This window comes from Cyprinodon tularosa, unplaced genomic scaffold (genome assembly GCF_016077235.1).
Source record: "Cyprinodon tularosa strain WSP-4 unplaced genomic scaffold, ASM1607723v1 ctg807, whole genome shotgun sequence".
NCBI lineage: Eukaryota > Metazoa > Chordata > Actinopteri > Cyprinodontiformes > Cyprinodontidae > Cyprinodon > Cyprinodon tularosa.
Window position 1 is genome coordinate 319,862 of NW_024039571.1, and position 26,990 is coordinate 346,851.

Below are 26,990 nucleotides of genomic sequence, written 5' to 3' on the forward strand. Positions count from 1 at the left end.
CGACAGCGTTTCACTTTATTGGACTTTATTTAACACACTGAAAAAAGCTGAACACGCAGCTGTTCATTCAAACTAATGACTGTAAACTGGATAAAATGATTGATCTGATTGTGTAACTCAGTCTTTTTGGATTTTGAGACATGAAGTTTGATTTAACCTGAACTAAAAATACGTAAAACGTTTTTGATTTCTCTCATTATGTTTATATTTATTTATGGCCTGCGGGTAAATTTTTGTTTTTGTTTTAAGTCAGATGTTAACTGTGTTTTGCATGCTGCAGTCGGAGCATGTGATCAAGTCCCAGACCTTGAGAGAGAGAGAGAGAGGCCACCATTTTGTCGTCTCTACATCCTGGCTGGATTTCACCCATAAATAAACTCAAGTTGCAAATCAGCTGCATATAATCAATGTTATAGCTGCTAGTTAACTGGTTAATATTAGCTAGCTGTCGTCTCAGAGGGTTTACGCTTTAAACAATTACGTTATGACAATGAATCGCTAACGTTAGCTAGTCAACAGCCCTGGCTCGTTCAGCGCGGCGTCATCCAGAGATAAACAATTATTGCTTTAAGGTTCAGTTGGAGTTTAGTTGGAGTTAAACTCTGGAAACCCGCCGTCACTGACAGCAGGAGCCTCCATGTTATACGGAGCAGCAGGGCTGCTGGGGTTAGCGTGTTGGCAACCGATGCTGCTGGGGTTAGCGTGTTGGCAACCGATGCTGCTGGGGTTAGCGTGTTGGCAACCGATGCTGCTGGGGTTAGCGTGTTGGCAACCGATGCTGCTGGGGTTAGCGTGTTGGCAACCGATGCTGCTGGGGTTAGCGTGTTGGCAACCGATGCTGCTGGGGTTAGCGTGTTGGCAACCGATGCTGCTGGGGTTAGCGTGTCGGCAACCGATGCTGCTGGGGTTAGCGTGTCGGCAACCGATGCTGCTGGGGTTAGCGTGTCGGCAACCGATGCTGCTGGGGTTAGCGTGTCGGCAACCGATGCTGCTGGGGTTAGCGTGTCGGCAACCGATGCTGCTGGGGTTAGCGTGTCGGCAACCGATGCTGCTGGGGTTAGCGTGTTGGCAACCGATGCTGCTGGGGTTAGCGTGTTGGCAACCGATGCTGCTGGGGTTAGCGTGTTGGCAACCGATGCTGCTGGGGTTAGCGTGTTGGCAACCGATGCTGCTGGGGTTAGCGTGTTGGCAACCGATGCTGCTGGGGTTAGCGTGTTGGCAACCGATGCTGCTGGGGTTAGCGTGTTGCAACCGATGCTGCTGGGGTTAGCGTGTTGGCAACCGATGCTGCTGGGGTTAGCGTGTTGGCAACCGATGCTGCTGGGGTTAGCGTGTTGGCAACCGATGCTGCTGGGGTTAGCGTGTTAGCAACCGATGCTGCTGGGGTTAGCGTGTTAGCAACCGATGCTGCTGGGGTTAGCGGGTTAGCAAACGATGCTGCTGGGGTTAGCGGGTTAGCAAACGATGCTGCTGGGGTTAGCGTGTTAGCAAACGATGCTGCTGGGGTTAACGTGTTAGCAACCGATGCTGCTGGGGTTAGCGTGTTAGCAACCGATGCTGCTGGGGTTAGCGTGTTAGCAACCGATGCTGCTGGGGTTAGCGGGTTAGCAAACGATGCTGCTGGGGTTAGCGTGTTAGCAACCGATGCTGCTGGGGTTAGCATGGTAGCAACCAATGCTGCTGGGGTTAGCATGGTAGCAACCAATTTTGCTGGGGTTAGCGTGTTAGCAACCAATGCTGCTGGGGTTAGCGTGTTAGCAACCAATGCTGCTGGGGTTAGCGTGTTAGCAACCAATGCTGCTGGGGTTAGCGTGTTAGCAACCAATGCTGCTGGGGTTAGCGTGTTAGCAACCAATTTTGCTGGGGTTAGCATGTTAGCAACCAATGCTGCTGGGGTTAGCGTGTTAGCAACCAATGCTGCTGGGGTTAGCGTGTTAGCAACCAATGCTGCTGGGGTTAGCGTGTTAGCAACCAATGCTGCTGGGGTTAGCGTGTTAGCAACCAATGCTGCTGGGGTTAGCGTGTTAGCAACCAATGCTGCTGGGGTTAGCGTGTTAGCAACCAATGCTGCTGGGGTTAGCGTGTTAGCAACCAATGCTGCTGGGGTTAGCGTGTTAGCAACCGATGCTGCTGGGGTTAGCATGGTAGCAACCGATGCTGCTGGGGTTAGCGTGTTAGCAACCGATGCTGCTGGGGTTAGTGTGTTAGCAACCGATGCTGCTGGGGTTAGCGTGTTAGCAACCAATTTGCTGGGGTTAGCGTGTTAGCAACCAATTTTGCTGGGGTTAGCATGTTAGCAACCAATGCTGCTGGGGTTAGCGTGTTAGCAACCAATGCTGCTGGGGTTAGCGTGTTAGCAACCAATGCTGCTGGGGTTAGCGTGTTAGCAACCAATTTTGCTGGGGTTAGCATGTTAGCAACCAATGCTGCTGGGGTTAGCATGTTAGCAACCAATGCTGCTGGGGTTAGCGTGTTAGCAACCAATGCTGCTGGGGTTAGCGTGTTAGCAACCGATGCTGCTGGGGTTAGCGTGTTAGCAACCGATGCTGCTGGGGTTAGCGTGTTAGCAACCGATGCTGCTGGGGTTAGCGTGTTAGCAACCGATGTTAACTGCTACCGCTGGCCAATTTGGTTAGATTTAAACTGCTTAACTGGTGTCAATACAAACATTAATTCATCTTTATTTAGTTAAAATTACGTTTGGTTGGTTACTTTTCAACATATTAGTTTAGTTCATCAACTGAAATGTTCAAAGTTGGGTTAATTTTTTTATTTAGTTTAAATAAAAATTTAGTTTATTAGCTTTATTATTGTTTACATCAACACAAAATAATAAAAAAAAAATCAACATAAAATAATCAGGTCATAACAAGTGATTAACTTTAGATTATGTGAAGTCAAATATTTTAGATGTAGCATCAGATCATGTAGCAACAGAAATCATTCAAACCATAAACCTGATCGTTTCTAAACTCTGCTCCGTTTCTGCTTCCATTTCACACCAACATGCTGCTCTGTGTTTATATTTCACATAAAATACCAATAAAATAGATTTCAATGCGTGCACCAAAGGTTTAATGTAGAATGGAAACTGAAATGCTTGTATAGATGCTGGACAGCGACATGCAGGGATGATAAACGGTTCCATGGTCGGTTCAGACGACATGCAGGCCAAGAAAACGCACAAAAAAATACAGTTTCCCTCCATGCGTTTTGGTCAGGTTACTGGAAAAACAAACGATGCAAAGGAGGGGAGAGCAAAGGTGTGAATAAGGTGAAGGACAGTGGTGCACAGTATCCTACCTGTATGAGTCTGTCTGCCAGAGCAGCGCTCTCCTACAGCAAAGGGCAACGAGAGGAAGAAGGTGAAAAAGTGATGAAAGAAAACAGCAGGAGAGCAGAAAGGATAAACCACAGAAACGGAAACTAAAAGACAGAAGTGAAGAAATGTTTGAGAGAAAAGCATCACGTTCGTTCTAAGAAATGTGCTTTTCGCTGGAAAATGAGATTAAAAACCTGAAGTTTTAATACAAACAATCCCACACAGGGATGGTGAAGAGCAGCAGCTCTAATCTGAGGATTTCCTGTTTCTAAATCCAGTTTAAAGCTGCCAGGCGGGTCAGACGAGGCGGCGCTGCTGATTTCAATCAACACACCGAACACAGGAAGCTGCTCTCTAACCTTCTCCAGCGTTTCGATCCTCTGCTTCAGCAGCCGGTTCTCTGTTCGTAATCTCTGAAAGGAGAAAACAATCCAGCGCTATCAAACAGGTCAGATTACACGTACGTATTTATATATAACATCTATGAAATAAACAGACCTTAATCTCAATCTGCTCCTCCATTTCTTTGTTCTTTATTGTGGTGTATTCCTTCTCAAGTCTGAAACAAGTTCAAATTAAATACATTTTCCTTTTTATCTTCAAAAATAAGAAACTGATTAAGCATTTAAAACCAAACAAACAGATGATAGCATTTTTTATTGCGGTTATGATATATTGCTCCTCCTCCATGGCAGCAGAGCTTTGCTCCCATGGAGGAGAAGTTTCCCAGCGGTGGAATCAGAGTCTTACTTCTTCATCCTCTTGGGGTTGTATCGGACCTGGTAGGCCCGGAGGATCAGCTTGTCTGGGCAGCTGTCAAACTGATGGGGGATCACCTTCTGGAAATGCTGAGATTAAAAACCGAGACGCTCGTTAACATCTTTCAATTCGCTCAGAAAGACATTTTCTAATCAATGAAGGTTTAACGATGGATTTCTGCTCATTTTAAAGCTGCAGGATGGAGGAAAACATCTATAGGCTCTATGAACAGAACGTCTTCGCTTTAGCTGCCCGCCTAGAGGAAGGAGTCTTAATCCCATTAGTGTTAAACTAAAGGAGAATTTCACAGAAACAGAAATGATTCTAACATCTGGTTAGAAATCAAACTCCTTTCTGGCTTTAAGAACATGTTAGAAATAAAGCAAAGATTTTTACTGAGTTATTGTAAAAATCTAATCTGTTAATCCGATGATCTCAACTTTAGCTCAGAAACTAAATAAACTTTATCGTCATCTTAAACCACATGTCAGTGCATTTCAACAGTGAATGAGCAGCGAAATGAACGTCTCCATTTATAAAGTGCAGCAGAGATCAGAATGCAAACGGTGAAGGAGGAAAGGAAAACCAGTTTAAAGTCAAGGTGCAAAAGGTTTGGATATGGAAGGTTATGCTGGTGGAGATTCTCCATCATCAAGGTCAGAGTCGATCCAGAAAAGTTTAAAATTAATCCTCTGGTTTTGTTTCCAAGTGTGAAGATGTTTCTCTTCCATCCAGGAAGCTTTTTAGATTCAAACTGTCAGAATGAGGGTTGACTTCCAGGTTTTATAGTACAGGAGAGTACAGTAGTGACCTTTCAAAACTTTCCCTGGTTGGTCCTTGGCTGCTCCCCTATGATTCCTTTTTAAAGATCAATCTTTGTACTAAAATATTCTGTCATGATTTGTGGACATTTGGACCTAAAGAGAAGCGCCATCTGCTGGTCAGACCCTGTAATTCAATGAAAGGTGGAGTCAGAGTAAAAAATATGCACTTCCAGGAGAAGGCCAGTGGCTGGAAGTTTTTTATTTAGTATTTTTTAAATTTTACATTAAAACAAACAAAAAAAAGAATATGAAGAGAGAAGGGCGATAAAATACAGCAAAGGTATAACAGAGTCGTAGTTTAGTGAATGTGGGGGGGGGGGGGGGGGGGGGGTCAGACAAGTCTTAACAAAGGTTTATCTGTGGTTCCAGTCTTATTGAGGGTCAGTCCTTTCCCATCTGTGTCATCAAACCATTTTCTCCACTGTTCTTTCAGGTACCTGATCCTTAGGTGGGAGGTCATTTCCTCCATCGTGAAGGTTTCCTCTACTATTAAAATCGTCAGGCGTGGAGGGTCACTTTTAAACCATTTCCTGGTAATGGCTTTTTAGCTGCCACTATCAAGATTTTGAGAAGAATGATGTCTTTCCGGTGAATTCCTTCACTCTCCATCCAGCCTAAATATATCACTGGAGGGTCCTTGGGCATCTTGTATCCTTTTATTTCTTCTATAAACTGAACAACTTGATCCCAGTAGGTTTGTATTTTTGTACAATGCCAGAGTGACTGGCATTCATCCGTCCACATTGCCTCCAACATTGTTGTTGAGTTTGGAATAATTTATTTTGTAATTGAGGTGTTATAAAGTAGCGTATTCAATTTTTCCATCCAAATTCCCTCCAGCAGTGGCTGGAAGTTTTTAGGGAATTATGCTGCGATTCGCATGGAGCAGGCGGCCATTAGGCGGGCGTTAGACTGGGAGGGGCAATTAGCATGGATGCTACTGTATATAAGGCAGTATATATAGTACAGCAGGTTATATGCAGGCTAACAAAGAAGCCAAACGACCCCCATTCCAAAGGGGGGGACCCGTTCATCCGTTTCTATTTGCATGTTTTCTAAACTAAAACCAGGCTTTGTTGGGCTGCTGGATAAAACCTGGAACTAAACGCTATTTCTGACATTTTGGAATTGATTCCTGGATGGAAGAGAAACGTCTTCAGACTTGGAAACAAAGTCCAGAGGATTGATTTTAACTTTTTAGGAATGATATGGAAGGTTCAGCACAGTGCGAAATAAATAAATATGGTGGAAAATGCAGCAGAAACATTGAGTTATGTTCTATTTAAAATGATTATGAATAAATAAAAAGAATTCGCCATGCCGGTGGTGCAAAAATAACGTTTCATGTGTGATGCTGTTCATGTTTCACAACAGACAAAAAGAAATTAACATCTATTGAAACAGAAAAAGCATAGAAATATATTCATAAAACCTGTTCAACATGAAATAAACTTTAAAAAGCTTTTGTCAGTAAACAAAGATAAAGAAGATGCATCTGATGGGATTTTGCTTCATTCTCAGTGAAGTAAAGCTGCCTCCTGATGACAGCAGAGGGAAAACGCAGGAAGATGTGGTTTTAGACCACAAAGTTTAAACTAAAACCCAGATTCTTTCGTTTTCTATCCACCGCTGGTAAGAAAAACAGTCAGAGATGGAACAACGTTAGTTTCTTATCAGTTAGATCTTTAGTGAGCTGTTGAGGAAGCTGGCGTGCGCGGGGGAAACGGGACCTGGAGCGGCAAACGGCTGCAGACGCTCACCTGCGACATCCCCTCCATGTCGAGCTGAATGAGGTCCGTCTGGTTGTACTGCAGGATGGCCAAACCCACGCGGAAGATGATCTCTAGGCCCTGGCAACGAGGTGCACATCTGATTAATGGGACTCTGAGTTTTGCAGAAACATTTACAGCAGAAATGTGTCCAGATATCGCCGCATGGTTCCTACCTCATACATGAATATATCAAAGATGCGCGTGGCGACAGGAAGAGGGAGGAAGGTGAGGAACAGGGTGAGGAACCAGGAGGAAGCGTACATGGACGTGTGGAAACTCTGGGAGCGGAAATGGACGTTCAGCTCTGGAAGCTGCTCCTGTGGAAGACAAAGACAAACCTCTTAGAAGGAAGTGACTTTTAAAGAGAGAAATAAAGGTTTTGCTGCCCTCTTGTGGTGATTTACGACAGTTTAGGTCAAATATTTGTTATTTGTTTCACCTGCAGCAGATATTCAAACTGGTAGATGCAGAGGCCCAGCTCGGCCATGCTGGGTTTGAACAGTTCCCTCAGACGGTACTCCTGCATCAGACGCACAAACACACAAAACGCCTCCTCCTCTGGCATCTGGGGGGAAACAGAGGCAAGGCAAGGCAAGGCAAATTTATCTGTATAGCACAATTCAGTACAAAGACAATGCAAAGTTTTTTTACATGATTAAAATACAGGAAGATAAAACAGAATCAAAGCAAGTAGGAAAAAATAAAAAATAAATAAAATAAAAAATACAGAAACAAAAAAAGAATATTAAAAACAGTTGGACTAAAGAAAACATGTTTTAGTTGAACTGTTTAACTAGAACAGTGAAGGCAATCCTAAACAAATGTGTTTTTAGTCTTGATTTAAAGGAACTCAGACTTTCTGCACTTTTACAGTTTTCTGGAAGTTTGTTCCAGATAAGTGGAGCATAGGAACTAAATGCTGCTTCTCCATGTTTAGTTCTGGTTCTAGGTCTGCAGAGCAGGCTGGAGCCAGAAGACCTGAGTGGTCTGGAGGGTTGATACACTGATAGCCAGTCTGTGATGTATTTAGGTGCTAAGCCATTCAGAGATTTATAGACTAACAGAAGGATTTTAAAGTCTATTCTCTGAGATACAGGGAGCCAGTGGAAGGACTTTAGAACCGGGGTGATGTGCTCTACTTTCTTAGTCTTAGTGAGGACACGGGCAGCAGCGTTCTGGATCAGCTGCAGCTGTCTGATCCACTTTTTAGGCAGACCTGTGAAAACACCGTTGCAGTAATCAATTCGACTAAAAATAAACGCATGGATTAGTTTTTCCAGATCATGCTGAGACATTAGTCCTTTAATCCTGGAAATGTTCTTCAGGTGATAGAAAGCCCACCTTGAAATTGTCTTTAAATGCTTTTGGAGGTTCAAGTCTGAATCCAGCACTACACGTAGATTTCGAGGGACATGTCCACGCCTTATGGAGGACTCCTTAATGAGTTAATGCCGCACCGTCCAACTTTACCCACAGAGGTTCTTTGGATCAGATTGAGACGCATGAATGTTTAAGGAATAATGCAGAGTCGTATGAATTCATAATAATCCGGACTGGAGAAGCAACAGCTCAGTCATTCCACAAAAGAAAGTTAAAATCAATCCTCTGGACTTTGTTTCCAAGCTTGAAGACGTTTATCTTCCATCCAGGAAGATTTTTCAATTCAAAGTGTCCCGTACCTATGCAAGTGTCTGAACAGCAGAACAGAAGACCTCACCTGTTCAGCCAGGCCAACTATTCCCTCTAATGCCCCCCTTTCAGAGACATAGACAGGTATGGGGCATTGCAGGCTAACAAAGAAGCCAAACGACCCCCATTCCAAAGGGGGGGACCCGTTCATCCGTTTCTATTTGCATGTTTTCTAAACTAAAACCAGGCTTTGTTGGGCTGCTGGATAAAACCTGGAACTAAGTCCAGTGAATTGACTTTCCTTTAATTTTTTTGGAATGATGAGAATCTTCACCAGCAACATGAACTGATCAGCACTTATCAAGCTTTTATGCTCAGGCTTTGCCTGGACCGCTCTGACTCAGATGGAGGCTCATCTTCCTGCTGGAAGATGAGCCTCCATGTTTTTCACAGCCTCTAAGTCGGGCGTATGCTGTGGGATTTTTTTTGCCCTTTTCGGGCCGATTCTCCTAGCCTGACGTAGTCCGACTCAATTCTAGTCAGAATGAGTCTGATGCTACTCCATAGAGCTGTGATTATGGGGCGTGTTTCCAACGAACCAGGAAAAAAATGCCTCTGCACTCAATTGGATAGACCTACAACCAATAAGAGCAACGGAGTGCGTGACGTATGTTAAGCGACGCATAGTTGTTGTCCACAAAAATCAAAGCGTGCAGTTGCACGCCTAGAATAAGAAGATGAGCCTTGATGGCGTTTCTCTGTTCCTCTTTTAAAATTAATTTGCTGTCGATATCTTCTAGAACAGACCTAATAGCAGAATCTACTCACCTCAACTCTCCAGCGGCAGCCATTGTTGTTGTCACCCAAGCGCGCTTTGGTGACGTGGTTGATTACGTTACTGTTGATCATCTGTCCATCATCGTATAAAGCCCGCCCTGACAATTTGATTGGCCCGCCAGATATTGTGCTAGCATACTCGCGCTACTATTGAGCAATGCCAGACTGAACTTCCCGACCTCAAACGTTGTGGGCGGGACTAAGTTCGGAATGGCACCCAGGCTAGCGTGGTGTAGTGACCAGGGAATAACGAGGGTCGATCAGCCGCTAACGACCACCCCCCCATCAGGAATCATAAGGTCGGAGAAAATCAATCATGTTTATAATTGAGTCATTTCTCCTGAGGTGTTCGTGGGTAAATCCTGCTGTTGAAGCAGAATTACAAGCCGATTTTCCAGAACCTCGAGCACTGCGCATCTGCAAACAAGGAAGTTCTTCTTCTTCTTCCAGATTGACGAATCCGACGTGGTTTTTTGGACGTACAGTGCGAGGAGGTGGATCGCATCAGAGCGTCGGGTCACACCGTGTGCGAACAAACATCGTGAGCTTCGTTAACTTTTAAACCCGGCGGTTTGGTCTTACGGTTTGAGCTGTAGCTGCGTGCAATGACTGAAAACATCGCACAGCGGATGCGCGACTTTAAAGTCGTAGGGAAGCGGCCGTTCCAACCGTTGCATTCCCGAATCCTCCCGAGTGGCGCCCGACTTTACACGAGTGGATAAAGTGATAACACCAGTTTCATCAAGTCCTCCGACTTGATAAAAGGCCGTTCAATATTCACCGTACTGGAGGCAGCGAACCCAAACTTTACAGAATGAAGAGAAGTTTGGAGTAAATGAATAAAGTTGGAAAGAAGAGAATTAAAGTTTAGGTTGTAAATGTAAGTTAGTGTTTCTGATTTTAGAGCAGCAGTGAAGCCCGACCGCCATCACTGCTAAAAACATCTAAATAGACTGTCCTGTAAAAAGACCACCGGCTGAAAGTCAACCTGGAGGAAAACATGTGAATGCCACACTTTCCAGTTTTTTCTTTTAAATTACTATTTTGAAAAGCAACTTCCTTCCTATTTAAACAAACATAAGCTGCTAAAGTTGCTTGATTTAATGCTTAAAAAAAAAAAGAATAGAAAAGGAGAAGCAGTTGAAGTAGATGTAGAAATAGTGTAATCAGATGCGTACCTGCATTAGCAGCAAACCAACGATGAAGGCGCTGCCCTGGCAGTAGCCCACTTCTCGGTCCACCAGGGAGTACGCCTGGAAATAAAGCAAAGAAGAAGAACAATAAAAAGGTGGAAGCTGGAATATTCCAGAGATTATAGATCAGATCAAAATACAGCTGCTTAGATGGAGACTGAGTTATTGTAGGAATGATAAGGAAGGTTCAGCGCAGCGCAAAATAACCAATAAAATAGCTTGATGAGCATTTATGGCATTATGTGGAAGATGAAATACTTAATGCTTAATTACAGTTTACGGGCTGGCAGCTTATTTTCTTATTTAACCAAATAAGTTTTTCTGATAATAGGAACAGACAGGTTTTATTGAATAGTTTTTAATCCCTTAGTTTTCCTTGTGTTAACTGTTCTTTTTCTAACAGTGTAGTGGCAATTGTTTGTCAAACCAAACATCCAATAAAATTCCAATAAGCCACTATAGGCACTGGGGTCACGTTTTCTTGACGCAGGCAAAAGAAGTGGAAGTCCAAACTTGTAGATGTTTAGTTGATTTAGTTCTCTTGCACCTGGTCCTTACCAGGCTCCGACAAATATAGAAAGTGGACCGCCCACATTTCTTCCTATTTTACATAAAATAAATAAAGAAAAATAATAAAACAACAAAAAAATAGATGCACAAAAATGCAACAATTAACCTATAAATTAAGTCTGTAAATAATACAAAAAATATATAAGTTTAGGAATTAACACAATTCAAATGGATAAAGAAATAAAGAATAAATAGCTCCAACACTCCGGCCCCTAATTGTGAATACTGTCACAATTACAAATGAAGAAAAAGGAGCTATTCCCTCAAACATGTCCTTAATTCTTCAGGTTGATGCTTCCAGTAGCAAAACAAGTTTGGTCACGGGTCTTTCGAGAACGCTGGTCTTTGTTTGTAATCGCACAGAGCGGACCAAGCCTTTTGCATTCTGGTTTACACTCAAGACCTTGGCCATCATCCATGTTCCTCTTGGAGCTGTAGAGTCTGCAATTAAGACAACATCTCCAGGAGTGAGACATCGTTTAGTTCTTGTCCATTTTTGTCTTTCCTGCATCAGAGGTAAGTACTCAGAAAGCCATCTTTTCCAGAACAGCTCTGCCATGTATTGCACCTGTTTCCACCTTTTCCTGACAAAAAGATCCTTTTGATTGAACAATCCTGGTGGCAAAACTGGTTTGGTTTTTAACAACAACAAATGGTTGGGTGTTAGTGCCTCAAGATCATTTGAGTCATCGGAAACTTTAGTGATGGGTCTGTCGTTTAATATGGCTTCAACTTCACAAAAAATTGTTTGAAGCCCTTCATCATCCAAAACTTGCTCTTTAAGAACTGAAACCAAAATACTTCTTATGGAACGAATCAGACGCTCCCAAACTCCACCTTGGTGAGAGGCTGCTGGGATGTTAAAGTTCCATTTAATTCCATCCTGCACAAAAGCATTTTGAATTTTAGCATGATTCAGTTCAGCTAAACTCTCTTTCAGCTCTCGATTTGCACCAACAAAATTTGTGGCATTGTCAGATCTGATGGTGGAAACTGGGCCTCTTCTACAGATGAACCTGCGGACTGCATTTATACAGGAATCTGTATCGAGGGTGTAGGCCATTTCCAGATGCACTGCACGGCTGGTGAAACAAGTGAACAGAACTCCATACCTTTTCAGGAGGCTTCTTCCTCTTTTAACACTTACAGGACCAAAGTAATCCACTCCAACATTTGTAAAAGGAGCGGTGGCTGGCAGGACTCTTTCTTCTGGCAGATCTGCCATCTTTTGTTCAATAAACTTTCCTCTGTTACACCTGCAAACAACACAGTGAGAAATGATTTTTCTGGCAGCTGAATTAGCATTTATTATCCAGTATTTTTGTCTTAATCTTGACAGCATATGAGCTCTTCCTGCATGTCCCAAGTGTTGACGAATATGGCGTAAAATCAGTGTAGACACATGCATATCCTTTGTCAAAATTGCAGGATGCTTTGTTTCGACAGGCATGGCTGATTTATTCAACCTGCCACCCACTCTGAGGACTCCAGCATCCAATACTGGGTCGAGTTTGTATAAAGAACTTCTCTTAGAGACTGCTTTAAGGCCCCTGGTGATTAAAGCCAGTTCAGTTGTAAATTTCTGTTGTTGTGCAAACTGAATAATGGCTAGTTCTGCCTTGGCCAAGTCTTCAGGAGTCAGATTTTCTTTCTTCAGAGTGGTCTTGAATCTGTCTATCTGCTTGTCTAGGGCTTTGTTTTGCTTTTCTGGTTCATTTTTATTTAGGTCTGCAGCAGCAAACTCCTTCCTTTTCTGTTGCAACAGCATCAGAATGTTTTTCAGCTTTAAAAACCAGGCAACAGAGGTTTTAAGCTTTGTCCAAGATGAAAAATAATCAATCAGATAGCTTGTAGGATTTTGTGACTCCTTCACAAGAACACTCACGGCTAGGTCCCTTTTGACCTCTGGGTCATCTGCAGGAATTGCATGGTGATCCACATCCAGTTTAGGCCATTCCTCTTCTGATCTGTGGAGAAATTCAGGCCCATTTATCCATCTCCTGCATTTAATGAACTCCTCAGCTCTCATGCCTCTGGATGCATCATCTGCAGGATTTTCCTTGGAGGAAACATATCTCCACTGATTCACATCTGTTGCTTCTTGGATGACAGAGATTCTGTTTGCAACAAAGGTGTGAAATCTTCTGGTTTCACTGGAGATGTATTTTAGTACTGTTGTACTATCAGTCCAGAAAACAGGTTTTTCCAATTGTATTTGCAGCTCCTTTTGCAGCAGTTTATTGACTCGGACAGCAAGAACAGCAGCGGTCAGTTCCAACCTGGGGATTGTTGTTTGCTTCTTAGGAGCAACTCTTGCTTTTCCTAGAATGAAAGCAACATGTGAGATGTTATTCTTTTCCAGTTTTAAATATGACACTGTTCCATAGCCGTCTTGACTTGCGTCAGAGAAATGATGAAGTTGTGCTTTGTCTGGTTTCCTGATGCAGCTTGGTTTGATGCAACGATCCACCTTAAAACTGGAGATCAGCTGGAGGTCCTCCAGCCAGTCGAGCCACTTCCTACAAAGAGAATGGGGAATAACTTCATCCCACTTCAAGTTTTGTCGACAAAGTTCTTGTAGCAGCAGTTTAGCTGGCATACTGAAGGGAGCTAGGATTCCCAAGGGATCATATAGTGAACTAACCACAGACAAAATGCCCCTTCTGGTCTGTGGGCGGTCCTGCACAGAGGTTCTGAACTTGAACTCATCTGTTTCAATGCTCCACTGTAAACCCAGTACTCTCTCGACCGGAAGTTCATCTGTGTCCAAATCCAGATTCTTAATTTCTTTTGCTCTCCTTTCCTCTGGAATGGACATGAGCACTGTGCGACTGTTGCTTACCCATTTTGAGAGCACGAATCCTCCCTTAGAGCAGAGGTCCGTCAGCCTCTTCACCATGTGAATTGCATCTTCTTCTGTGGGAACAGATTTTAAACAGTCATCCACATAAAAGTTATTTTTGATAGTATCAACCACTTCAGCTGGAAACTGTTGTGCGTTATCATCAGCAGTTCTTTGCAGAGCATAATTTGCACAGCTGGGTGAAGACACTGCTCCAAACAAATGAACCAACATCCTGAACTCCTGTGCAGGTTTTGATGTGTCACCATGATGCCACCACAGGAAACGGAGGAAGTTGACATGTTTTTCAGAGACATAAACTTGGTGAAACATGGCATTAATGTCAGCCATTAGTGCAACAGGCTCTTTTCTAAATCTGATGAGAACTCCAACCAGAGAGTTTGTGAGGTCAGGTCCCTGTAAAAGCTGACTGTTCAGTGATGCTCCTTTGTAGGTTGATCCACAATCAAATACAACCCTCTACTTTCCTTTTGTGGGATGATTCACTCCATGATGAGGAATGTACCACAGTTGTCCATTACCTTTCTGTAGCTCCTCTGCTGGTACAGCCTCAGCATGTCCTTGCTGCAGCATGTTGTTTACACATGCAGTGTATTCCTCCTTGTACTCAGCATCCTTTTCAAATCTCCTTCTGAGGCTCTGGAGGCGCTGCTCTGCAACACAGATGTTATTTGGAAAGCTGGGGCTTTCACTCCTGAAAGGTAGGTCAATATTATAATGACTTTTAATAAGTTTTGTAAAGTTATTGACAATGTTCATGAAATGCAAATCCTCTCTAGACATTTCAGTTTTCTCCTCTGATGATCTTTCGTTAAAATCATGATTGTACTGTTTGATCAGCATTTCTTCAAGATGCTCAACAGAGATCCTGTTGGCTGTCACAGCAGTGCAGACATTTCTATTTCTGCTGTGGCTTCTAGTGTGCAGGGGACCATTTATGACCCAGCCAACTTTAGTTTTTACAGCATAAGGCCCACCATCCACACTGTTGATCACCTCCCAGGGCTCTAAAACATTTGAAGCATCAGTTCCTATCAGTAGTTCCACATCTGCATTGATGCTATGAAGCTTAACAGGTTTAAGATGAGGCCACTGATCAATGTCCTTTTGCTGGGGAATATTCAATGTAGAAACTGGCATGGTACTTTGAGTCAAAACATCTGGTAGCTCTATGAAATCATTTGTTTCCAATTCAGAGATTTCCAAACCAGACAAAACTTGTACATTAACAATCTTATTTTGACTCATTGTTCTCAGCAGAATATTTGTTCTTTTGCCCTTTAAGTTCAGACTTTTTGCCAGAGTTTCTGTACAGAACGTACCTGAACTTCCTGGATCAAGAAATGCATAAGTTTGCACAACTTTGTTGCTCTTTTGACTTTTAACTTTAACTGCAACAATAGAAAAAACAGCATTATCATCATGACCGGCCCCAATATGCCCACATGTCTGGGTGGTTGCAGTTGAGAAGTTGACATGAGACCTTGTTGTCTGTTGGATTTGTTCTGAAGAGGCTCCTGGCTGTGAAGAACCCCTGGATGCTTTTGGTGACACACATTGCAATCCAAACGACTCCTGCAGTCTTTGCTTGTGTGACCAACTTTCAGACAACCGAAACAAATCCCCTTTTGTTTAATGAAAGTCAACTTGTCCCGATGCATTTTAGCTTTAAACTGCAAACAGTTTTCCAGTAGATGATTTCTTTGTAAACAAAACAAGCAGCTGTGAAGAACAGTAGACTTGGTCCTGTTTTCAGTTGAGTGAGTTCTGGCTTCTGGAATTGTGCTGACATTAGTGGCAAAACTGCTTCCCTTTTTTCTTTGCTTGCTGTAACTTGGAACTTTGGAGTTGTTCCCTGTTGGTGGGTCTTGGATGTTGCCAAACACTGGATCTGATGCTACTTTTACTTCCTTTGTTATGAAAGCAACCAGATCAGTAAACAACGCTCGGTGACCAGTTTGCTCCTGTAGCTCATAAGCAGTAACTCTCCATTTTTCCCTCAGTTTATATGGAAGTTTCAGGACAATTGTTCTCATATTTGAAGGTAAATCCAACTCCTTCATGTAAACAATTTGTTGTGTCAGATTTGAACAACCTTGAAGAAAAAGAGAGAATGATTGTAGACTTTTCACATCATCCCCTTTTATTGGTGTCCAACTCATAATCTTCTCCATATACGCAGAAGTTATTTTATTTTCATTTCCAAAATGTTCTTCAAGAAGATATTTGGCTTTGAAATAACCTTCCTCAGAAGCTAAGTGTTGACAACTATGCACGAGATCTTTAGGCCGCCCCCTGGTGAACTGCTCTAGGAAGTGCAAACAGTCGCTGCAGTTGTCAGTTTTAGCCTCCACTCCGTTCTCAAAGGCATTCATAAATGATCTGTACTGTAGGGGGTCCCCATCAAACACAGGGATGTTTCTGGATGGGAGAACAGACGATAAGTTTTGTTTTACTAGTAAAGCTGCAATGTCATTTTGTCTTTGCATGATGTTCACAATATCATTCTGACAGTTCTCAGTCAAAGGAGGAGATTGAAGTTGCGTCTGCTCTGTTGCTTGAGTTGAAGAATCAACTTTAACTCTCATCTGATCCATTTGAAGTTGTCTCTCTCCTTGTTTAAGTCTGACAACAGGGAAGTTGGATGAAGACTTTTCTTTTTCTTTCAGAACAAACTCATCAGCGAGAGGATTTAGCAGGGGCGTGTGCTTTCCTTGGGCTCTTTCAAAATAAGAGTTCATCCCATCAGATTGTTTAGAACTAGCAACTGAATTTATTTTTAATACATTAAGTTTTGCGTTAGTTGCTGCCAACTCTGTTTCCAGGTCTAACTTTTCTCTTCTCAGGTTTTCCTCTTGAGCTTCGATCAGATGTTTTCTGTCCAACGCGGCGAGTCTCTCCATCAGCGCTGCCTTTTCAGCCGCAGCTTTGATGCGTGCAGAAGAGGTGGATGAAGCCCGAGACTGCTGTGAAGATGTTTTTGAACGTGGCTTTATGCTTGTAATATTAGAAACACTGTCTTCAGGATTTATTTCATCAGGATCTTTAACAACCTGATCATCAACATAGTTTTTCTGTTCCATATATGGATTTCCTGCTTCTGTCAACCAAACCTTTACATTGTCCACAAAATCAGAGAAAGTCGTCACCTTAGACTGAAAATACACAGTTTGTCTTTTTACTTCTTCTTCTGGCAACGGCAAACCTAAAAGTGATTTGTGTAAATCAGTTGCGTCTTGATAGCATTTAATAAACTTTGCAAAGTCAGAAGCCACTTTCTCAACATTTTCTTGTGAGGTCATTAATGCAGAGATTTTCTCCATACATTTTGAAGCTTGTTTACACTTTAAACTTCGTTTTTCTTGACATGTTTTTATATAAAACTCCAAACCCTTTTGTGTAAATTTGATGGTTCTTTTGTTTTGTGACGTCTGGGTGTCATCCTCTTTGCTCTTTACATCAGACATTTTTGCAGATTCTTTGAATCATTTCAAACATTTAAAGCGTCATAGTCCACGAATAATCCACAAGGAAAAGCACAAACGTATCTCTTTGTTTAAAGAGATTGATTCTTGTGAACAAACATTTCCATGATGGGCGTCGGCTCACGGCTTGATCCAATTACGCATCAATTTGTTACATCAGACTCATCTCATCAGTCTTTGGAGTGAAATAATGTCTTTAAACTCCAGTAGTTTCACTATTTTCCTTTATAGCTTGAACAATATTGTCACATACCAGCTTGATGAATGAGTGACGTGTCCATCCAAGTCTGACGCATCAAGTCGCTTGATTTAATCAAAGATGATCCAAAACCTTTTGTTTGAAGGGAATCCTTGAGATCCATAAATCCAGCATGTTGATTGATGAGGTATTCCTTTTAGTCCATGGGCTGGTTCCTTACTTGTTCCACAGGGTGTTTTTACTTGATCCACAGGGGGGTTTTTACTTGATTGTAGTGGCAATTGTTTGTCAAACCAAACATCCAATAAAATTCCAATAAGCCACTATAGGCACTGGGGTCACGTTTTCTTGACGCAGGCAAAAGAAGTGGAAGTCCAAACTTGTAGATGTTTAGTTGATTTATTTCCTATATTTTGTCACATTACAGAGTTCACACTTTCCTTGCTCTGTCACCTCTCTTGCACTGGTAAAAACCCATAGGGCCCTAACCCAAATGCCTGCTGGTCCTTACCAGGCTCCTACAAATATAGAAAGTGGACCGTCCACATTTCTTCCTGTTTTACATAAAATAAATAAAGAAAAATAATAAAACAACAAAAAATAGATGCACAAAAATGCAACAATTAACCTATAAATTAAGTCTGTAAATAATACAAAAAATATATAAGTTTAGGAATTAACACAATTCAAATGGATAAAGAAATAAAGAATAAATAGCTCCAACAAACAGTTTTACAGTAGATGTTTCTAAATGGAGCTGTGTGTTAATCCGTCTTTAAATAAAGTGATGCTGAACAGAGAGGAGGGATGATGCAAATTCCAGATATCGGTTTCCATTTCCTGACCTGCAGGAGGAATCAAATAATTAGCAGACAGTCGGCTGAGCCCTGCAGTCCTTTTAATCTAGATCTAAACATGACGGAGAAAGTAACGCAGCAGACTTCATGCTGTAAAGCTCCTGTTTTTATTCTTAAATTAGGCCATTAAGAAAAAGTTTAAAGAGAATAAAGTAGTAAATATTGCATGAATAAAACAAGTTTTGTTTTCCAGAATGGATGCTTGTTTAGGACCTGAAAAATAATCCAGGTCAAAGAGGAAACGATACAAAGATGGAGCATTTAACACTTTCTTTAAACTTAATGATGCAACATTTGAACAGGATCAGGGGCAGATTTAGGAAATATGGGGCCCTGGGCAAAGACAGGCAGGGGGCCCCTCTGAAGTGAGAAGACAACACATAGAACAGAGCCATTCTCCAGATGTAGAAATGTTAATAGAATAGACATCCATTATCTGTTCTAGGTTGTGTCCCTCTCTTCTTGTCCCTTTTCTTCTTGTTTTCCTCTCTATGTTTTGTACTCAGCTGACTTTTCATGCTGTCTCTAAAGGAATGAAAGATTTTTTCCAAGCACTAAGCTCACTTAGCTGATTGCTCCTTCCTGTGTTTCCAAAAAGGCGACAGCAAAAGTAAGCTAGCTTAGTGCTAGTAGGTTATAGTAGTGGCAGAAGCTTGGTTTGGTGTAGAAGGCTTCCAGCCGTCCATGTTTGAGCCCTTGCCTCGCAACGCTGCCAGTTCTGTTAGCTCTACGCCTGCCGAAGACACAGACGTCCATCCCCGTGAACACTGGGACGCAACTCAATGGGAAAGGAAAGGATTCTGATTTCAACCGCTGCGTATATTAGCTGCGACACATGAAACTCATTTTTTAACAGCTCAGTTGTTACATGAAGAAGTTTAAGCTAGTTTAGATGTTTAAATCTGGGTGTTTCAATAATTATTCTTGTATATTATTGTCCTTGCTGTTTTTAACTGTAATATATTTTATTTTACCGTCTGTATTTTTTTATGTGATGGTGCGTAACTTAAAGTAACCAAGCTTCAGCTGGGATTGCTGGATGAGAAAATAAAGATTAGGGATCTGAAGACCTTTGATGTGTTGAACAAACGTCACCAACATCCAGACTGGAAACCGTTTCCCAAACGTTAAACCTCTGAACGGAAAGGTGCGGCGCTCACCTTCATGACGTTGAAGAGGACCTCCTGACCCAGGCTGTCCTGGCCTTTGAAGAACTCGTGCTCCGGGTAGGTGCGGGCGATGTCCCTGCGGATTAGCTTCTCACAGGGAGACGACATCTTCAGCAGCTCCGAGTACTGGTTCTTCACCGGCATGTCCGTGGCGTTGCCCAGCAGTTGCCAAACGATGGCACGGAAATGATGGGGAATGCCTTTCCTTATCAACTCCTGGAGAACAGAAGAGGTGGAACGGTTCTTCATTCCTCATTTGGAACATCTCAAACAATAAAGCTACGTTCATCAGACCGAAAGCAGCAGAAACGCGCGTGCTGCTTCATTTCTGATGCTTTACCAGTTTAGTTCTGATGCGCTGCTGAAGCATCTTTGCTGCTCTAGCTGCAAAGCTCTAGTGGTAAAGTGGGTCTGATGCGCGGTGGGCGGAGCTACCCTATCCTTTCTCTGCCTGGAACAATGGCGGCTATATTAGCTGTGATCAGCGGGTAGAAAGTAGTTAGAATCTATGTTGAAGTGAGAAAGTCCTCCTGAAAACATGGTCTGTGCAGTCAGTTCATCCAGATTACCATCCTGCCTTCAAAGATTATTTCTCTGTGGGAGCCGCTCAGACCCCCACATACCGGCGCTGCGCTGTCACTGGGAATCCCCAGCAGCAGCTGCCTCAGGCCCGCTCGCCTCTCCAGGGTTTTCCCCTCCTGTTGGTGGCGGCCCCTAGTAGGGTCACCGAAGACGGACAGATGACCAAACAAAGAGCAGCCCCTTATGATGAGCGAAACAAATGGACGTACTGTTCCCTCGTACGGACGCGGGTCTAACCCTAACCCTAGCGCCTGGTGGGAGGGCTTTCACCCATGGACCCCAGCAGGGCACAGCCTGAAACATGGCTCCCCTTCCAATGGGCTCACCACCTGTAGGAGGGGCCAAAGGGGTCGGGTGCAATGAGTGATGGGTGGCAGTCGAGGGCGGGGACCTTGGCGTTCAGAGCAAAGCCGCTCTCCTGCATCTGGACGTCTCACCTTAATGTGGACGAGCATCAGAAATGAAGCAGCAGGAGATCCTTTGATGGCGTCTAGTCTGAACGTAGCGTCAGACTTTCTGATTGTTTCTATTATGAAACATAATATTGGCCCTAAAAATGATCTCAAGTCTTCCTTATGGAATTTCCACCTCTACTCAAGGACACATGCTTCCCATAATCAGGTGAAAGGTGTTGGAACAAAGACACAAAGTTCAAAATGCAGGAAATGGCGCCTCAGAGAGTCTGAATTTCCCCGGCGCCACGCAAAGCCTGAAGATGTGATGCTCCAAGGTGTAAAAGCCTGCTGATCTATCGTTAACTAGCTAACCTCACATTTTTAGACTCTATGTTCTCCTGAAATATCTTCTATGTTTGCCTGATTTCTTGCCTTTATTCAAAGTTCTTTCTGCCCTGAAAACCAGAACTCACCTTGAGGAGTTTGTCCTTCTTGCGTCTCCACTCCTCCCACTCATTAACGATCCGACCCCATAAGATCCAGGTGTCTTCCTCAAAGTGCGACAGGTTGGAGGAAGCGGAGGAGCTGGACACCAGCGAGGAGCCGCTGTTGCGCCGTGAGCCGCTCATTGACCTCATGGACTTGGAATCAGCTTCCAGCAGCCTGCATGCAGAACACGTTATTCACCAAAACAAGCATAAAACCTACTAACAGAACAAAACTATGCAGAAGGATGCAAAACCAGAGACACAATAAGACAAATAAATATCACATTATCAGATTATAAGTGCTTAATATCCAATTAACTTCTTTTAAAGGAAGAACTTGACTTGAAAGTTAGTTAACACGAGCAACATAAGAATAATTTTAAATATAGTTCTTTCCCTTTAAAATCCCAGAACCGTCAAAATGGCGGCTGTGGGAGTTCTAGTCTTAACATCCATAAAATCTGAAATACTAATGAAACCTTTCAGCTGTCTGGTTGGTTTATGGTTCATCTCCCTGACCTACTGCTGGATTCTCTGGACTTATTTAACGGCGGGTAAAGCTGGTGGTTCAGCTAAGGATTGAGCTCTAGGGGATGTTTATGAGGGGAATCCGTCTCTCTTCCTCCACATGTGACTGAACAGTAGAAACAGGATTTAAAGGAGAAGAAAGGCGGCGGGGACTTGAAATAAAAAGACCAAAGCAAAGCTGTGTGATGTTAGAAATGAGCGTCCAGTCAGGTGAAGCAGCTTCTCTACAGTCAGTCAGGTGAAGCAGCTTCTCTACAGTCAGTCAGGTGAAGCAGCTTCTCTACAGTCAGTCAGGTGAAGCAGCTTCTCTACAGTCAGTCAGGTGAAGCAGCTTCTCTACAGTCAGTCAGGTGAAGCAGCTTCTCTACAGTCAGCTGGTGAAGCAGCTTCTCTACAGTCAGTCAGGTGAAGCAGCTTCTCTACAGTCAGTCAGGTGAAGCAGCTTCTCTACAGTCAGTCAGGTGAAGCAGCTTCTCTACAGTCAGTCAGGTGAAGCAGCTTCTCTACAGTCAGTCAGGTGAAGCAGCTTCTCTACAGTCAGTCAGGTGAAGCAGCTTCTCTATAGTCAGCTGGTGAAGCAGCTTCTCTACAGTCAGTCAGGTGAAGCAGCTTCTCTACAGTCAGTCAGGTGAAGCAGCTTCTCTATAGTCAGCTGGTGAAGCAGCTTCTCTACAGTCAGTCAGGTGAAGCAGCTTCTCTACAGTCAGTCAGGTGAAGCAGCTTCTCTACAGTCAGTCAGGTGAAGCAGCTTCTCTACAGTCAGTCAGGTGAAGCAGCTTCTCTACAGTCAGCTGGTGAAGCAGCTTCTCTACAGTCAGTCAGGTGAAGCAGCTTCTCTACAGTCAGTCAGGTGAAGCAGCTTCTCTACAGTCAGTCAGGTGAAGCAGCTTCTCTACAGTCAGCTGGTGAAGCAGCTTCTCTACAGTCAGTCAGGTGAAGCAGCTTCTCTACAGTCAGCTGGTGAAGCAGCTTCTCTACAGTCAGTCAGGTGAAGCAGCTTCTCTACAGTCAGTCAGGTGAAGCAGCTTCTCTACAGTCAGCTGGTGAAGCAGCTTCTCTACAGTCAGTCAGGTGAAGCAGCTTCTCTACAGTCAGCTGGTGAAGCAGCTTCTCTACAGTCAGTCAGGTGAAGCAGCTTCTCTACAGTCAGTCAGGTGAAGCAGCTTCTCTACAGTCAGTCAGGTGAAGCAGCTTCTCTACAGTCAGTCAGGTGAAGCAGCTTCTCTACAGTCAGCTGGTGAAGCAGCTTCTCTACAGTCAGTCAGGTGAAGCAGCTTCTCTACAGTCAGTCAGGTGAAGCAGCTTCTCTACAGTCAGTCAGGTGAAGCAGCTTCTCTATAGTCAGCTGGTGAAGCAGCTTCTCTATAGTCAGCTGGTGAAGCAGCTTCTCTACAGTCAGTCAGGTGAAGCAGCTTCTCTACAGTCAGCTGGTGAAGCAGCTTCTCTACAGTCAGTCAGGTGAAGCAGCTTCTCTACAGTCAGCTGGTGAAGCAGCTTCTCTACAGTCAGTCAGGTGAAGCAGCTTCTCTACAGTCAGTCAGGTGAAGCAGCTTCTCTACAGTCAGTCAGGTGAAGCAGCTTCTCTATAGTCAGCTGGTGAAGCAGCTTCTCTACAGTCAGTCAGGTGAAGCAGCTTCTCTACAGTCAGTCAGGTGAAGCAGCTTCTCTACAGTCAGTCAGGTGAAGCAGCTTCTCTACAGTCAGTCAGGTGAAGCAGCTTCTCTACAGTCAGTCAGGTGAAGCAGCTTCTCTACAGTCAGCTGGTGAAGCAGCTTCTCTACAGTCAGTCAGGTGAAGCAGCTTCTCTACAGTCAGTCAGGTGAAGCAGCTTCTCTACAGTCAGTCAGGTGAAGCAGCTTCTCTACAGTCAGTCAGGTGAAGCAGCTTCTCTACAGTCAGTCAGGTGAAGCAGCTTCTCTATAGTCAGCTGGTGAAGCAGCTTCTCTACAGTCAGTCAGGTGAAGCAGCTTCTCTACAGTCAGCTGGTGAAGCAGCTTCTCTACAGTCAGTCAGGTGAAGCAGCTTCTCTACAGTCAGTCAGGTGAAGCAGCTTCTCTACAGTCAGCTGGTGAAGCAGCTTCTCTACAGTCAGTCAGGTGAAGCAGCTTCTCTATAGTCAGCTGGTGAAGCAGCTTCTCTACAGTCAGTCAGGTGAAGCAGCTTCTCTACAGTCAGCTGGTGAAGCAGCTTCTCTACAGTCAGTCAGGTGAAGCAGCTTCTCTACAGTCAGTCAGGTGAAGCAGCTTCTCTACAGTCAGTCAGGTGAAGCAGCTTCTCTACAGTCAGCTGGTGAAGCAGCTTCTCTACAGTCAGTCAGGTGAAGCAGCTTCTCTACAGTCAGTCAGGTGAAGCAGCTTCTCTACAGTCAGTCAGGTGAAGCAGCTTCTCTACAGTCAGTCAGGTGAAGCAGCTTCTCTACAGTCAGTCAGGTGAAGCAGCTTCTCTACAGTCAGTCAGGTGAAGCAGCTTCTCTACAGTCAGTCAGGTGAAGCAGCTTCTCTACAGTCAGTCAGGTGAAGCAGCTTCTCTACAGTCAGCTGGTGAAGCAGCTTCTCTACAGTCAGTCAGGTGAAGCAGCTTCTCTACAGTCAGCTGGTGAAGCAGCTTCTCTACAGTCAGCTGGTGAAGCAGCTTCTCTACAGTCAGTCAGGTGAAGCAGCTTCTCTACAGTCAGTCAGGTGAAGCAGCTTCTCTACAGTCAGTCAGGTGAAGCAGCTTCTCTACAGTCAGCTGGTGAAGCAGCTTCTCTACAGTCAGTCAGGTGAAGCAGCTTCTCTACAGTCAGCTGGTGAAGCAGCTTCTCTACAGTCAGTCAGGTGAAGCAGCTTCTCTACAGTCAGTCAGGTGAAGCAGCTTCTCTACAGTCAGTCAGGTGAAGCAGCTTCTCTACAGTCAGCTGGTGAAGCAGCTTCTCTACAGTCAGTCAGGTGAAGCAGCTTCTCTACAGTCAGTCAGGTGAAGCAGCTTCTCTACAGTCAGTCAGGTGAAGCAGCTTCTCTACAGTCAGTCAGGTGAAGCAGCTTCTCTACAGTCAGCTGGTGAAGCAGCTTCTCTACAGTCAGTCAGGTGAAGCAGCTTCTCTACAGTCAGTCAGGTGAAGCAGCTTCTCTACAGTCAGTCAGGTGAAGCAGCTTCTCTACAGTCAGTCAGGTGAAGCAGCTTCTCTACAGTCAGTCAGGTGAAGCAGCTTCTCTACAGTCAGCTGGTGAAGCAGCTTCTCTACAGTCAGTCAGGTGAAGCAGCTTCTCTACAGTCAGCTGGTGAAGCAGCTTCTCTACAGTCTTTCAGGTGAAGCAGCTTCTCTACAGTCAGTCAGGTGAAGCAGCTTCTCTACAGTCAGTCAGGTGAAGCAGCTTCTCTACAGTCAGTCAGGTGAAGCAGCTTCTCTACAGTCAGTCAGGTGAAGCAGCTTCTCTACAGTCAGTCAGGTGAAGCAGCTTCTCTACAGTCAGTCAGGTGAAGCAGCTTCTCTACAGTCAGCTGGTGAAGCAGCTTCTCTACAGTCAGCTGGTGAAGCAGCTTCTCTACAGTCAGCTGGTGAAGCAGCTTCTCTACAGTCAGTCAGGTGAAGCAGCTTCTCTACAGTCAGTCAGGTGAAGCAGCTTCTCTACAGTCAGCTGGTGAAGCAGCTTCTCTACAGTCAGTCAGGTGAAGCAGCTTCTCTACAGTCAGTCAGGTGAAGCAGCTTCTCTACAGTCAGCTGGTGAAGCAGCTTCTCTACAGTCAGTCAGGTGAAGCAGCTTCTCTACAGTCAGTCAGGTGAAGCAGCTTCTCTACAGTCAGTCAGGTGAAGCAGCTTCTCTACAGTCAGTCAGGTGAAGCAGCTTCTCTACAGTCAGCTGGTGAAGCAGCTTCTCTACAGTCAGTCAGGTGAAGCAGCTTCTCTACAGTCAGTCAGGTGAAGCAGCTTCTCTACAGTCAGTCAGGTGAAGCAGCTTCTCTACAGTCAGTCAGGTGAAGCAGCTTCTCTACAGTCAGTCAGGTGAAGCAGCTTCTCTACAGTCAGTCAGGTGAAGCAGCTTCTCTACAGTCAGCTGGTGAAGCAGCTTCTCTACAGTCAGTCAGGTGAAGCAGCTTCTCTACAGTCAGTCAGGTGAAGCAGCTTCTCTACAGTCAGTCAGGTGAAGCAGCTTCTCTACAGTCAGTCAGGTGAAGCAGCTTCTCTACAGTCAGTCAGGTGAAGCAGCTTCTCTACAGTCAGCTGGTGAAGCAGCTTCTCTACAGTCAGCTGGTGAAGCAGCTTCTCTACAGTCAGCTGGTGAAGCAGCTTCTCTACAGTCAGTCAGGTGAAGCAGCTTCTCTACAGTCAGTCAGGTGAAGCAGCTTCTCTACAGTCAGCTGGTGAAGCAGCTTCTCTACAGTCAGTCAGGTGAAGCAGCTTCTCTACAGTCAGTCAGGTGAAGCAGCTTCTCTACAGTCAGCTGGTGAAGCAGCTTCTCTACAGTCAGTCAGGTGAAGCAGCTTCTCTACAGTCAGTCAGGTGAAGCAGCTTCTCTACAGTCAGTCAGGTGAAGCAGCTTCTCTACAGTCAGTCAGGTGAAGCAGCTTCTCTACAGTCAGCTGGTGAAGCAGCTTCTCTACAGTCAGTCAGGTGAAGCAGCTTCTCTACAGTCAGTCAGGTGAAGCAGCTTCTCTACAGTCAGTCAGGTGAAGCAGCTTCTCTACAGTCAGTCAGGTGAAGCAGCTTCTCTACAGTCAGTCAGGTGAAGCAGCTTCTCTACAGTCAGTCAGGTGAAGCAGCTTCTCTACAGTCAGCTGGTGAAGCAGCTTCTCTACAGTCAGTCAGGTGAAGCAGCTTCTCTACAGTCAGTCAGGTGAAGCAGCTTCTCTACAGTCAGTCAGGTGAAGCAGCTTCTCTACAGTCAGTCAGGTGAAGCAGCTCTGCACCAGTGTTACCTGTTCTGTTCCTCCAGTTTGGCCAGCAGCTCCAGCTCATCTGGGCTCAGATTCTCAGAGTCTGCAGGAGAGGCTGCCGCTGCAGAGAGCAATGCATCATGGGAGGAAGAGTCTGGGGTGAGCACTGGGCTGCCTGTTGATGGGGGGTCTGCCTCCATGCCGGGGGGAGAGGAGGGACAGTCGAGCTGAACCCCAGAGGAGCTCTCCCTCTCTGGGCTGCTGCTGGGGATGGACATGATGCGGCGGGGGGAGCGGGGAGCACGGCGTGGGCACGGAGAGACGGCGGCCCTCTGTCTCCTGATTGGACGGCTGCTGGGCCTCTCAGCCAATGGGATCAGAAAGCCTTCAACCTGGCATGGATACAGAGAGAGACAGGCGTTAAAATAAAAACTAAATATGGCAGTTAGAGGTAAAGGTTGATCATTTAAAGAGAGATTTGATTATTTGCAGCTATTTGATGTTAATGAATAAATATTTCATTACAAATGAGAAAACATTTGATCAATAAATAGAAATATTTCCTTCAATTAAACATTCTACAGACATTCAGACCAATCTTTATACACGAGTTCATTAAAACAGCCACAAAAAGCAGCGTTATCATCACTAGCATCACTAGCAT

The 26,990-nt window shown here is 44.3% G+C and overlaps 1 protein-coding gene across 2 annotated transcripts in view; it reads right to left on the reverse strand.

Annotated features, from left to right (window-relative positions):
* Positions 1-26,626, reverse strand: part of si:ch211-239f4.1 (EVI5-like protein) — a 46,281-nt gene extending 19,655 nt beyond the window's left edge. Inside the window, exons 1-11 of one of the 2 annotated variants that reach the window (XM_038271703.1) lie at positions 26,369-26,626; positions 20,930-21,119; positions 19,471-19,695; positions 10,322-10,396; positions 7,117-7,242; positions 6,851-6,994; positions 6,666-6,755; positions 4,073-4,170; positions 3,821-3,881; positions 3,682-3,735; positions 3,304-3,336 (exon numbers count right to left, since the gene is read on the reverse strand). In XM_038271703.1, coding sequence (XP_038127631.1) covers positions 3,304-3,336; positions 3,682-3,735; positions 3,821-3,881; positions 4,073-4,170; positions 6,666-6,755; positions 6,851-6,994; positions 7,117-7,242; positions 10,322-10,396; positions 19,471-19,695; positions 20,930-21,119; positions 26,369-26,604 — 1,332 coding nt within the window. In that variant the 5' untranslated portion in view covers positions 26,605-26,626. The remainder of the gene's footprint in view (positions 1-3,303; positions 3,337-3,681; positions 3,736-3,820; positions 3,882-4,072; positions 4,171-6,665; positions 6,756-6,850; positions 6,995-7,116; positions 7,243-10,321; positions 10,397-19,470; positions 19,696-20,929; positions 21,120-26,368) is intronic. The other variant, XM_038271704.1, reaches the window with a different exon arrangement.
* Between the last annotated feature and the right edge of the window lie 364 nt (positions 26,627-26,990).